This window comes from Brassica oleracea, chromosome C3, assembly GCF_000695525.1.
Source record: "Brassica oleracea var. oleracea cultivar TO1000 chromosome C3, BOL, whole genome shotgun sequence".
In the NCBI taxonomy this organism is placed as follows: domain Eukaryota; kingdom Viridiplantae; phylum Streptophyta; class Magnoliopsida; order Brassicales; family Brassicaceae; genus Brassica; species Brassica oleracea.
The window spans coordinates 55665330-55679597 of NC_027750.1; the positions used below are offsets into that span (position 1 = coordinate 55665330).

The 14268-nt window shown below is 39.0% G+C and overlaps 1 protein-coding gene across 2 annotated transcripts; it reads left to right on the forward strand.

Annotated features, from left to right (window-relative positions):
• Positions 1-4102: 4102 nt before the first annotated feature.
• Positions 4103-7301, forward strand: LOC106329085 (isocitrate dehydrogenase [NAD] regulatory subunit 3, mitochondrial). 2 transcript variants are annotated; one of them, XR_001267731.1, is made up of 5 exons: positions 4103-4727; positions 5135-5374; positions 5477-5555; positions 5645-6814; positions 6996-7301. XR_001267731.1 is itself a non-coding variant. In XM_013767671.1 (4 exons), exons 1-4 carry the CDS (start codon positions 4215-4217, stop codon positions 5917-5919), a joined length of 1107 nt encoding a protein of 368 aa, XP_013623125.1. In that variant the 5' UTR covers positions 4103-4214; the 3' UTR covers positions 5920-6981. The 2 variants fall into 2 exon arrangements, 1 of the variants encoding a protein (XP_013623125.1); XM_013767671.1 differs by lacking the exon at positions 6996-7301 and having other exon boundaries at positions 5645-6981.
• Positions 7302-14268: the final 6967 nt, after the last annotated feature.

Consider the following 14268-nt stretch of genomic DNA (forward strand, 5'->3'; position numbering starts at 1 on the left):
GCCTCTTTTTCTCTTCAACTCTTGTAACTGTAGATCATGTTTTTACAGTAAGTTACCATTTGGTACTGTCCCTCTAAAAGCAGCAGCTACTTTCCTTAAGAAGTCATTAGTAGAATCTGCATGTTCAACCAAGTAGCATTTAGTTCACTTGAGTAATGGAGAACAAAGCCATAGTACAATTGTAAGAATCAAGCCTCACCATGTTCCCTGAAGCGCAAGATAGCCCTGTGGAACAAATGCACATGCGAAGTCACTTTTTTTTGCTAAACTGTAAATATCATATACATGAAGGAAGTTTTACAAGAGAAAACTAATTTTTGGGCAATCTTGGCAAAAATAAATAAAAACAAGATGGACCATTGATTATACACCTACGAGAAGGAAATGATCTCAACCATAACATCATAAGCGAACGGAAGGGTTTTCTCAGTCTTCTACCAGATATAATGTTTCTCAACTCCTTATCAATGCCGTAGAAAGCTGAAGCAGGTGGAATTGAAGTCTGATTATGAATCAAGTTATTCCTTTGCTCACTACAAGAAATCAAGGAAATAGCTACGGATTTTTTTGTAGCTAGAGGAAACAATTTGTAGCTAGAAAACATAAGGCAACAGATGGCGACGGATGGAAGCAGTGGCCTCAGCACCGACGCTAACTATGAATCGTCGCCAATTCGTAGCCAGCTCGCAACGGATTCGCGAGAACAACGGTCGTAGCTAATTGCAATGACATGGCTACCGCATTTTCCGTAGCTCATTAGCGACGTATTTTAGCAAAAGAATTTCCATGTCCATTTAGCTACAACATTTAACTACAGTATATCCCTAGCAAAATTGTAGCAAATATAGCTATGGATTTTGTTACAAATGCTGGATTAGAAAATATCAACGAACAAAGCTTAATTTTTAAAACAAAAATTTGACTATATAAACGATTTTAAAACATTATATTATTATAAGAAATCTGAAATTATCATACATAACAAAAATGTCGATTTTAAACTTCGAGTACACAAACAAGAAGCTAAACCAATAAGTGAAAACTAAAAACAGAAGACATCAAACTCGTTTGTTTATTTGGTGGTTGCCATAATTAGATTCCCTTCTTGTTGGTGATGGGGGGGGGTGGATGGAGAAGAGTCAGATGTAGCTGCCACTTCAATTGGTGATGTTTGTGTTTGGAATGCTTTGATGTATTATGTGGTTTCTCGGCTTATGGTATTGGTGATACTGTGACACCTTTAGCTTCACATAAAAGAGTCAGTTGCTTGCTCATCATGTTGACAGCTCCTGTCAGATTTATCAAATCTCGCTCCAACTATCCTGAAAAGTAAAAACAATGGCTGGTGGATTAATGGGATCATAAATTTCCTATGTGTGTTATTCCAAGTCCAAACAGCATACCTTTATATGGCTTGGCTGGCTATCTACAAAACCTGAAGAAAAAAACAAGAGAGCAGATTACTAAACAATATAGATCAAGCATATGAGTCACATATTGCAATTAGCAAATAAATAACTACTCAATCATTTACTAGTAAGTATAAAATACTAAAGCAACAAAACGAGAAACAAAATTACAAAATAATACCGAGTAAGAAGCATGAACTCGTGGAAGTGGTGTGGCTGATGTTTGTGAGTTGGAACCTCCTGGTCGAAGCTGGAGAAGTGTTGTGAAACAATAATGGATTCAACTTCTTTGGCAATTTTCTCCAGACGTTTGGCTACAAAACCATCACTTGTCAATGGGGATCTATAAGAAAAGAAGAACCTTCAGTGAATCTTTTCCCAAAACAAAAGATCAATTTCAAAGACTAATTTTTAAACGAAAAAGAAAACCATTGACATAAACCAGCAAAGAAGAGATAAGAACAATCCTAATCGATGACTAGTACAGAATAATCATTTGTCCCTAAACCGAAACACTAATCCTACACTGACCCAAATCGAAACCGTAAAATAAAAACCCCCCAGATCGAAACCCTAAGCCTAAACAGACCCAAATCAAAACTCTAACACTGAAACTAATTGAAACCCTAATCGTTGACTAGTCCAGAACAATAAATAGAAGAAGAAGAAGAAGAAGAAGAAGAAGACGGAGAACTATGGACAAATCGAAACCCTAATCTAAAACAAGTCATAGAAGGAGAACTAACGGGGGAGATTTAACTCGGGTGGTCGTAGGCAACGACGATTCACAAGTAGTTCGGTGCAAGCCATGAGGATTCTGGTCAGAAGAAGAGTCGGAGGTGACTCGCTGGTATTGAGAGAGAAAAAAACAGAGAGACTTCGAGAGTTAGAGAGTTCTTTTTTTTTCAAGTGTGGAGACATGTTAGTGTTTGCATAAGTGATAAATTTGGGCCAAAAATGTATTGGAGCCAAAACCAAAAATATTATTGGAGCCAATTTTTGGAGTCAAATCTTATGGAGGGAAATATAGTTAGAACCAAATATTATTCTCTTGTAATCCCTAAAACTATAAATTTCATATTTTAAAGTGTAACCCCTAAAACTACAAATCATCTTTGTCCTGCTTGATACACGGATGATAGTATTTCTTCATTTTTTCGATCACTAATTAATTGCCATTGATTAATTGTAACTCCTTTTATCAATTTTACACGTATTATGATTATATTATAGTTTGGGTTTAAGTTTAAAATTTCAAAAAATAAGTCCCAAACCACAAACCCCTAAAATCTAAACCCTATACTATAATATCTAACTCAAGTATCAAGCAAAGGAGCAAACATGATAAACATAAAAATTGAAGTGTTTCAAATATATAACACAAACACACATTATCTTAATTCAAACATTACTTGTATCAAACATATATCACAAACAAAAATTTCAAACATATATCACATACATATTAGTTAGATACATAAACATTTATAGCCATATGTTTCAAACTATAAATCTTTCGGCGACAATTTATTCCTCGCTAATTAGTAGCTATTTAGCTAGAGAGTGGCGACGGATCATATTCGTCGCTAGTTAGCTACGGACCGCTATAAATTAGCTACAAAAATGACATTTTTTTGTTTTGTCGCTATCTGTCGCAACTTTCATTGCTAATAGTTATGGCTACGGAAATGTCTTTGTCAGTCCTTAGCTATTTTCAATAATTCTTGTAGTGGCTTCCACAGGTGGAAAACAACAGTTTGGGTTGCTAACTTACGAAGAAGAGATAGCTTCCTGGATGGTGAAGCTCTAATCCACGAAAGGAGTTCAGACCAGTTCATGAACATGGTTGACGGAGGCTGGCACCGGAGGAGAACCTCCCTCCATACTTTCTGACTATATTCGCACGGCAGCACCAAATATTCGCACATGAGAAGTCACTTAGCATGCAATCGTTTTATACCGTCACTGTGAGATGTTATTATTCTTACCTTCAGATGTAAAATAGTAGCGCTATATGGTAGACAAGCAGGATCTCAGTCTTTGAATGCCTACAACAAACCACCAAAAGGTACATTGGAGTCAAATTCTCAGAGAAGATACTGCCTGAATCAGACAATGATCATCTTTTAACGGATGAACATTTTTACCTGAAGATCCAGGCGAATGGAGCTTTGAATACATCCTAACATATTTCATGTACCATAACATTGCAAAATACATCAATGAGTTAAGTTGCCAACAAGGTAGGGTTCTAGAGACGGTTAGCCAGAACAAAACTCAATGCTTGCTCATGCGACAAGATACTAGCATAAGAAACTACTCAATATCGGTTCCTTTTCAGCCTGTTAACACACAACAACATCTAACCATTATAGTAGGAGCATAAACACACTAACACTCTTCCAAAAATTAGTCATTCGATGATCTATTTATAATCAATGGGAATTGAAAGATATGATTTCAGCACCATTAAGGCCTAAAATGATTATATAGTAGAGTGATAAGAGAAAAACGTATCATCAAGGAAACTCAACTTAACGTCCCAACCACCTACGGCTAATATTGGGTCGCCCAGGCCCATTGATTATAAATAAATACAAAAGTTAATTATTTGTCATATTGTTGACTTTTTCTTGTTAAACTAAGTTTTTAACTGTCAAAATGAAGGGAAATGAATAAAATGGTGACAAAAAGGCATCAAAGAAATAAATTTCTGAACGCTGCATGCAATCGCCGAGAACGAGAAACATCCAACCTACGTCAAATCGTCGCTTTGATCCCATAACATAGCTAAATCCACCACCAATGGCTAAGAGATCCGTTTCGATCCTCACCCGCCTCCTAACGAATCCATCTTCTCCATTCACCGCACCCACCCGATCCATCACCTACATGCCCCGTCCCGGCGACGGAGCCCCACGCACCGTAACCCTCATTCCCGGCGACGGGATCGGACCTTTAGTGACCGGTGCGGTGGAACAGGTCTTCGAAGCGATGCACGCGCCGGTGCATTTCGAGAGGTACGAGGTTCGTGGACACATGAGGAAAGTCCCCGAGGAAGTGATGGAATCCGTGAAGAGGAACAAGGTTTGTCTGAAAGGTGGGTTGGCGACTCCCGTTGGCGGAGGTGTCAGCTCATTGAACATGCAGTTGAGGAAAGAGCTCGACATCTTCGCTTCTCTCGTCAACTGCATCAACGTCCCTGGGTTAGTGACGAGGCACGAGAACGTGGATATCGTTGTGATTAGGGAGAACACGGAAGGAGAGTACGCGGGTCTCGAGCACGAGGTTGTTCCTGGTGTTGTTGAAAGTCTTAAGGTATCAAAGTTTCACATCTTTTATTGGGAATCGTTTGCAAATTGAATTATTTTGAACCAAACGGTAGTAGCCAAGTGGTAAGAGTAACTCCGTGTTAGATTTTTACCATGTTTTAGAGCACCATGTTTTAGAGTTTCCGGACTATTTATTACTTTTATTTAGACTCTAAAACATGGTCCCATATTACCGTCATATCCGGAGACTCTAAAACATGGTCCGATATTACAGATTGGTATGACGAATATAGGACCATGTTTTAGAGTCTTCGGACTATTTATTGGTATTCTCATGGATATTAGTTGGACCTCGGTTCAGATATTTCGGGTTAATAAAAAAATTGAATTCTTCAAAAGCTTAATACAAAAAATGTTTTAGAAGTTTTGATTTTTTTTTTGTTTTATATGTAGGTGATAACTAAGTATTGTTCTGAGAGGATAGCGAGGTACGCATTTGAGTATGCGTACCTGAACAACAGGAAGAAAGTGACTGCTGTTCATAAAGCCAACATTATGAAGCTAGCGGATGGGCTCTTCCTTGAATCTTGCAGAGAGGTTGCTAAAGCTTATCCTGGGATTACATACAACGAAATAATTGTAGACAACTGTTGTATGCAGCTTGTGGCTAAGCCTGAGCAGTTTGATGTCATGGTATGCGACTTGAATAAGCAAAAAAAAAAAAAAGAGTGACTGCTTTATCTTTCTTCTATATGGGTAATTACTATTGGCTTGGTCGGTCTTGTTTGTTTTCAGGTGACGCCTAATTTGTATGGTAATCTTATTGCAAACACTGCTGCTGGAATAGCTGGTGGGACTGGTGTGATGCCAGGAGGTTTGTCCATACAAGTCTTAGTTAAAGTTATTTAACTTTTTCTTGTTTTTTTCTCTAGAAGATGACATGTTTGGGGTTTGTTTTTTCAGGCAATGTTGGTGCGGAACATGCGATATTCGAGCAAGGAGCATCAGCAGGGAATGTTGGGAATGATAAAATAGTGGAGCAGAAGAAAGCGAACCCGATGGCTCTACTTCTCTCGTCGGCTATGATGCTTAAACATCTCCAGTTTCCTACGTTCGCTGATCGTCTTGAAATTGCAGTGAAACAAGTCATACAAGAAGGCAAATGGCGAACCAAGGATCTCGGTGGAGATTGCACTACTCAGGAAGTTGTTGATGCTGTCATAAAAGCTCTTGACTGAGCTTCTACTTGCTTCGTGCTTGGTGCTTCTCTGTTTTGCGTTTGCTATTTGTTTTTTCTTGATTGTTTTTATTCATGCATTTACTTCATTCGACAATGTTCGATCTCTTGTTAAAGCACGAGCTTATAATAGTTATATAATAAATTCAATAAAGAGAAATACTCTCTGACGCGCTTACCAAGACACTCGTGCTCCGACGCCGGTAGAGCGGGAGCTCGCCGGCGTCGCCTCCGTCCCATCTTCTTCTTCATAGTTTCTCTTGCTCCAAGTCAAAGCTCTCGTTCTGTCACTTATTTCGCCATTACTCAATCATTTATTCTAGATCTGGGGATAACAAAACTGGAGAAGACCTTTGTGGTCTCTGCTCGGGTTTTGGAGACCACCGGACCTGCATCCTTCACCGGGGACTCCTGGAATTGCGGTACAAATACCACCTCTCCCTGCCTCGACCCACAAAAGGGATGGCTCTCTATCTGCAACAGATTTGCAACTCGCTACGCTTGCACAAATGACGCCTCACATCACCTCTTTCCCTTCTCTGAGTTCAACTTTCAGCTGCGCTCCAGATCTGAGAGGACCTCCATGGGTTTCTCCGGATCTGAGCTACTCTCAGATAAAGCTCAAAGCTCAGACATAAAGAACACCTCAAGCCACCGTAGTTCATCAACTTCACGTTACAAACGGGATTCCGTGGGTGGCTGCTCAATCCCTAACCTTCAGATCTTCACGGTCTCCTCTCCTCCATCTTGCGCCACCGTCCTTCACCCCGCCAATGAGGTGTGCCCTAATTCCGCCGCACGCACGCTGCTCGTCAAGTTCAGATCCGTTGAGGGTAATGCTGACATCAGCCCTTCCATTTTCTCTATATGGGCCAGACCCATACCAATTGCAAAAGGTGTCAGCCCATTCTCTATCTCAAAATGATAATTTTAATGTGAAGACCAAGCCCAAAGATTTGGCTTTATTTAATAGTTTTTCAATGAGTCTTGGATTCACCGAACCTTTGATCCAAACTATTGTGAACACGATGTCATATCATTCGATTCAGAACTGATCCTTACTTTTGTGGTTGTCAGTGGATTCACCAATACCATCATCTAAGACTTTCTCCATGAGAAGTGTCATCTCTCCTGCTATAAAGCAGATGAAGTTGTCAAAATCTCTAACCGTTTTGTTATCTTGTGGAGCGGTCCGTACGGGGCCTGAAGATGCAACGGATTTCGTTTCGACGATATTTCGAGGTGTAGATTGGCTATCAACGTCACGATTTAATGTGACTAAGTTTCAACTTTCCGGCTTTGCCGTGAACTTTATTTCGACGCATTCGAGCCTTACTCAGAATTCGCTGTCAATTTATCCTAAAGGTTTCTCTACTATTATCATTTATGTTGTATTGTCTCTTGCACTGTTGGTGGAACCAAGATTATTCCTGCTTGAAAGCAAGGGCAGATCTGCAGTGCTGGGTACGGGGGCACGTGCCCCCGACTAAATTATAAATTATTTTGTTAGGAGAGACCATGGTGATATCTGTAGGTCAAATGGTAAAGGTGCCCCTTGTCAATCCTTGTGGACATGGTTCGATGCTCTCTCTGTTTTCTTTTATTGTTTTCATTTTTATTTTGGTTTACATTTTGTTTCTGTTAACATACTTGTTTTTTTGGCTTATATATTTGACTTTCCCTATTTCCTTTATTCTATTTTCATTTATAGATATCATTCTAAAACAAATTTTATTCTACTACTGACAATCAATTACTAATAAATAATAAAATTAACTTATTAAAATAGTAAACAATTCATTTACTTTGTGTATAATATTTTAGAGTATTTATTTATGATATAGTGGCATGTAAGGTATTGTAATACATATGTAAAATAATACTACATTATATATGTATGTATGTTTAACTAGTTTTGATTTTATAATTTTGTTATTTTGATTAATAAAATTTGTAGAATATTTTTAAAAATATTAATATATATATTATTTTATTTTCAAATTATAATTAATAATATTTTATTAACAATTTTAATATCTATTAATGTTTTACAAAAAATAAAATAAATGATTTTACTAATAATTTAATATTATAAAATATATTTATTGTGTGCCCCCGTCAAATAATTTTTCAGGATCTGTCACTGCTTGAAAGTGTAGTTCGAATGTTTTAAGTATCAACGAAAGTAGTGTTCAAAAAAAGAAAAATTCAATAAAGAGAAGCAGTTTTGCTTACAAAGCAAGATTTTGAGACATTTTGCTATGTTTTCTTGACGGTGAAAATTGATAATGGCATCAAGTAGTGAAGCAAGGTCTCAAATTCGGAGAGTGGTATGTGAGTGACAGTGGAGGGGTTCACCGTCATATTTAGTAAAGCTGGAGACGATAAAAAACGGGTCGGAGCTCTAGCAAAGCAACTTCACAGTGGAAACACGGCGGTGTTAAACCAACGGCCAAAAATGGCTCTGTTTTTACCTTTTCATGGTTTTGGTGTTTAATTGCTTTACATTTAAAATGTTGTAGTGAAGAGAAAATGGATTAGCCTTTTTGTATATTATATTTGATGTTTGTTTCATTTGAAGTTTAATACACCTCAGGTATTTGTCCGAGAGGTCACGAGTTCGAGTCTCGGGCGGGGAGGAGTGTCCAGGGCCGAAACAGGTACAGACAAAGGCTGGCTCCGGGCCTAAGGAGGATTAAGGCCGAAGGCTCGAACCCATCCTGGTTAAAAAAAAAAAAAAGAGTTTAATACAAGAGTTGGACGAGTCTTTCTTGTTCGGATTTAGGCTTAAAAAACTCTCCTTCAAAGTATTCATACTCTTCTCTGCTAACAAACCTAACTTATCCATCTTGATTACTGATTAGATAGGTACAAATGGAGAGATACTTATTTTACAAAAAAACTGCTCCTTCGCTCCAATGTGGACGAATCTGGATTCAACCCATCAATATTTCCATGATTTTGAATTTTGATATGTTTTGGTAAATCAGACAACGGTATCCCATCAAATATTGTTCTGTTCCTTTCTCTTTGTACAGGAGAAGAGGCAAGGGATAATCTCCATTTACTACCCTTTCAAAAGGAAAAATACCAAAGAATAATATTTGTCTTAACATTAAGTAGCTGAATTTAAGAGAGATGAGCGAGAAAGTGCTCTCAAGTGCTCCCAAGTGGGCTTAGGTGTGGTTTTTCTGTGGCTCGTGTTTCTGAGTGGGCAAAAAGATTAAAACACGTTTCCTATCCGAAAATATCTCCTCTTTTACTATATTTTATTCTACTTTGCTCTTTGTGCACATATCTAGAGGTGTTCTTATCCTCTTGTTCTTGAACATTCAAAGCTGGGGTTGAGAAATTTAATCGAAGCTGAAGGTTGTTGGTGTTAATTGAAGTACTGAAGATGTATGTTGCAATGGATAGAGCCATGATGGCTCTCACGCTAGATGAAAAAGATGTTCCGTTCAGAATGCCGGAGGTGCCTGGGGTGAGTTCGGCGGAGGAAAACGCTCTGAGTCTTATGGGTAGAGCTTTAAATCCTAAGTGCCAAAATATGCCAGGGTTGATTCGTACTATGCCAAGAAAATGGCAAAAGGAAGGGAGAGTAAGGGGAATAGCCTTATCCCAAGAAAGATTTCAATTCATCTTCCAGTCGGAGCATGACTTGATTGATGTTCTGGAGAAAGGAGTTCAAACTTTCAACGAATGGGCGATGGTTCTTGAGAGATGGGTGGAGAACCCTCCTGAAGATTACCTGCAATACATCCCTTTGTGGGTCCGTATCAGCCACATTACGATTAACTACTACACCATACCCGCGGTGTCAGCCCTTGGAGATATTGTAGGGAAAGTTAAGGTGGTTGCGTTTGATCCTTCTCAACCAGTAACACAACCGTATATCAGGGTTTATGTTATTTTCAATGTGGCGTACCCTCTGAGGATGTTAAAACTGATTGACTTGGGCGAACGAAAATCTGCGACAATACACTTTAACTACGAAAATATCCAGAAAAGGTGCTTCACTTGCCGAAGGCTCAATCATGAGAAAAGAATATGTCCTTTAGAGGTCAGACAGAGACAGGAAGAAGCCCAGCTAAGAAGAAACCGTATCATTGCAGAGAAAAAAAAAGATGGAACCTGTCTTGGCTCCAGATGATCCTCTAAGGGGTGTGTTAGAAGAGTCTCAAGTTGGTGTAAACCCCTTAACTGGGAGACCGAAGATTGCCACTGTGGTTCTTGAAGAGATGGAGAAGTACATTGTCTCAGATACTGGTGAAGATATTGCCTTAAATATTGAAAAGATCAAGAAAACAGTCCGTGAAGTGGAGGCTGATCCGATCACCCAAAAGACAGTTTTGAGTCTGGAGCCATTGCCGGTAGTCACTGCTGATCTCAACAGAGGAAAGGGTCTTGTGTTTGACTATGGTGAAAGAGAGTTGGATCACAGAAACCTTGACTTGAATGTCAACCCGGAGAAGCTCTTATCAGCATCTATGAGGGCAATGAGATGTGAAAATGTCTCCAATGTGATGGTGATCCGAAACTCTGAAACAAGTAGAAGAGATGTGAATCAGCCTTCTGGTTCGCTTGCTATCTGTTCAACGGTTTTCAAACATGGTTCATCTGAACCTTTTAAATCCGTGACAGTTAGTAGGTGAACAGTGGCTAGAAAGAGACCGTCTAAAGCTCAACGGAATTCAAACCAAAATGCTCTGGTGATTGCTACGAAGTTCCAAGAAGGCACTAGAAGGGAAGGAAAATAGGAGATGGGTTCGAAGAAGAGAAAGAAAGACCTGCAGGAGGGAGAAGACGTCTCTACCAACAAGGCGCAATGCCTGAAGGTGGTCCCAAAGGGGGGACTGCCGAACCCCCAATGAGCATCTTTAGTTGGAATTGTCAAGGCTTGGGGCGGCCTCAAGGCTTGACAATTCAACGAATCCGGGAAATGCGTCAACACCACTTTCCGGAGATATTGTTTTTGATGGAAACTAAAAATGTTCGAAATATGTTGGTAGATTTGCAAGTCTGGTTAGGATATGATAGAGTTTTTACTGTTGATCCGGTAGGATTGAGCGGTGGCTTGGCTCTCTTTTGGAAAAAAAACATAAAAAAAAATAACAAGTATTCGGACAAGAATATTATCGACTGTATGGTTCAATATGGCGAGTACACATTTTTTATCATGTATATATGGTGTGCCCCTTGCCGCTTTTATGGTTGATATAATCACAAAGGACCTCTTGCTAGCCTATAAAGAAGATGAGTTGTTTTGGAAGCAAAAAAGCAGAGATAAATGGTTGGTTTTTGGTGACAGGAGCTCGAAGTTTTTCCATGACTCTGTCAAAACCAACAGATCTAAGAACCAGCTTCTTAAGCTTAAAGATAAGAACAACCAAGATCAGTGGTCGGATGGTGCTAAAGCGGAAGTTGCAGTGGAGTACTTTTCTGAGCTTTTCAAATCTTCAAATCCCAGCTCTTATGAACCGGCGTTTGAGAGCTTCTTACCAAGAGTGCCAGGGGAGATGAACGAGCAACTGACGAGACAGATCTCCAAAGACGAACTGACCCATGCCATTTTCTCTATATGTGCAGACAGTGCACCGGGCCCTGGCGGAATGACTGCGGCTTTCTTTCAAAAATATTGGGGGATTCTGGGAGATCAAGTTACCTCAGAGATACAGGAAGTCTCAAAATCATATACTTCAACAAGGTGATTTCCTTTCAGCTACATTGGGATCTCGGCCCTCCTATGCCTGGAGAAGCATCTTATTTGGTAGGGAGTTGTTGCAAGAAGGAATTCGACACAGAGTTGGAAATGGTTCATCGACAAGGGTTTGGCTGGATAAATGGATCGAGGATCCTGATGAAGGTCTTAGAGCCCCTTGGATTAAAAACTACTCGTTTGATGTCAACCTGAGAGCAGCTGATCTAATTAATGTAGAATCAAGTAGGTGGGATGTGAGCAAACTTGCAGAAATATTTGTTCTAGCGGATGTGGAGATTATCATGAAAAATCAGCCGGTTGTGAACAAGGAGGATTTCGTATCTTGGAGGTTCAATAAAAGTGGCCAGATCTCAGTCAAATCTGCTTATTGGCTAGCGGCAGACATGAAGATGAGAATGGCCCATCCGCAAGCTTTTGCTCTTCCATCCCTGAACGACTTGATAGAGAAAGCTTGGAAAGTTCAAACATCACCTAAGCTGAGAATTTTCATTTGGAAAGCTTTAAGTGATGCTCTCCCGGCTTCAGATCTTATCATTGGAAGAGGCATGAAAGTTGATGGGAGATGCCAAATCTGTGGTGATGAGGGTGAGTCAATTAACCACATACTCTTTATATGCCCGTTTGCGAGACAGGTGTGGGCGTTGTCCCCCATTCCTCATCCAAGAGAGGGGTTCAGTACTTCCTCTGTCTTTGCAAACTTTGAATTCCTCTTCAACATACGCAAATCTCGTAATTTACAAAGCGAGGAAGGTAGAGTTTGGCCTTGGGTTGTCTGGAACCTATGGAAAAGAAGGAATGATTTTTTGTTTGAAAATCATTGTTTTAATCCACTAGAAGTCTCAGCCAAAGCTTTCAGAGATGCGGAGGAATGGTTTGTGGCGCAGACCCTTGAGAAGGAGTGGAAAGATACGGAGAAGATAACCCAACCGGTACCTGAGCGTCGATGGCATCCGCCCAAACCGGGTTGGAAGATGTGCAACGTTGGGTTTACTTTTGATAACAACAAAAGAATTGCAGGTGGTGGGTGGGTTTTGAGAAACGAAAGGGGTGTGGTTCTACTCCACAGTAGAAGATATTTTGCAGGGATCAAAACGAAGGATGAAGCAAGATTTGAGGTTCTGTTAGGGGCTGCAGAAAGTATGAAAAGCCACAAACAGACTAAGATCCCATGGCTGGTGAATTTAGTGAGCTCTTTGGAGCAGTGCAAAGGCCAGAGGCGTGGCCTTCTTTTCTATTTCAGGGCACGGAGATAAGAAGAGAACTTTCAGGTGTGGAGGAGTTTGAGTTATCAGTGGTTAACAGAAGTGCAAACAGATGAGCTTTTTTCATTGCTCAAAGTGTTACAAATTTGGGGTTTGCTAACTCGTATGTGGCTGCGGGGCATCCTCCTTGGCTATTTGAATTTTTTGTTAATGAAAGTCGCCTCCTCTGATGGTCTGTTAAGTGATTTATTGGGTTAGATAGCACTACATTTGGCTAGTGGGGTTCTTATGTGATTAGAGTAATGGGAGTTGTGGGTTAGTCCCTCCTTCTGGTATAGCGCCTCTTTGTTATGCTTTTGTGTACTGAGGCTTTAGATTGTAATGGTGCTGTTACCCTTGTGGTAACTTATGAAATGAATCCCTTTGACGGAAAAGAAAAACATTAAGTAGCCAAGTGAGAGTATGGTGACGTTTCAGTGTCATTAGATTGCTAATCATTGAGAGCCTACAGAGAAGACAATGTTCAACGGATCAATTAGGGAATGTTTACAAAGGACATATGGTCAACAAGATAAGCATAACAGCAACCACAATGGGGATTCTCAAAATACATATATATTTTAGATATATTCAGTTGAATTTCCCGTAATTTTTAGATACTCTGAAGAAGTTTGGAAAGATCTCATACACAAACTACTGTCCACACAATACTCACAAGAACGAGAAGTTATAGTGATGTTTCTTACCAATCTCCATAGAAGTAAGGTTGGGCTATTTCTTTTCAGATATATGTTTCAAGCTTCCTTATATGGTAAAAAGTTTGGTGAAGCATACTTCAGCTGCTGGTCTTATTAAGACCATTGACAAGCAAATCGGAAACCGTATTTCAAGTCTGAAAACAAGGGAGGATTCAATCTATCAGAAGGCCATGGTGATTTGGTTCTCTTTTAGATAATAAAATTGTGATGTAAAGTGAGTAGTTTTGATTCTTTAAATCAGAAGCAATTATGCTGTAAACAAATTTTTTTTGTTGAACAAATCTAACATTTATTCCAAAAAATAAAAAATAAAATTGAGATATGGTATCTCAAAATTACGGGAATCTCAACTGAAAGAACTTTTTTTTTTTTTTTTTTGGCTCAACTTCAACTTTCATTAACCAAATTGTGAATACAAAGTTTTAAGAATAAATGTTATTTGGTTTCCTTAATTTGCCAAGTTATTATTATTTATTTTTTGGCTCAACTTCAACTTTCATTAACCAAATTGTCATTTTAAATCTAATATCTTTTAATTAAGGAAACCAAATAACTTGACAAATTATATTATTTTTTCAAAATAAAATTTAAAAATAAATAAAAATAATATATAAAAAACGAATTCAAAAAAAAAAATGTTGTCAACAAAACACTAAACCCTAAACTCTAAT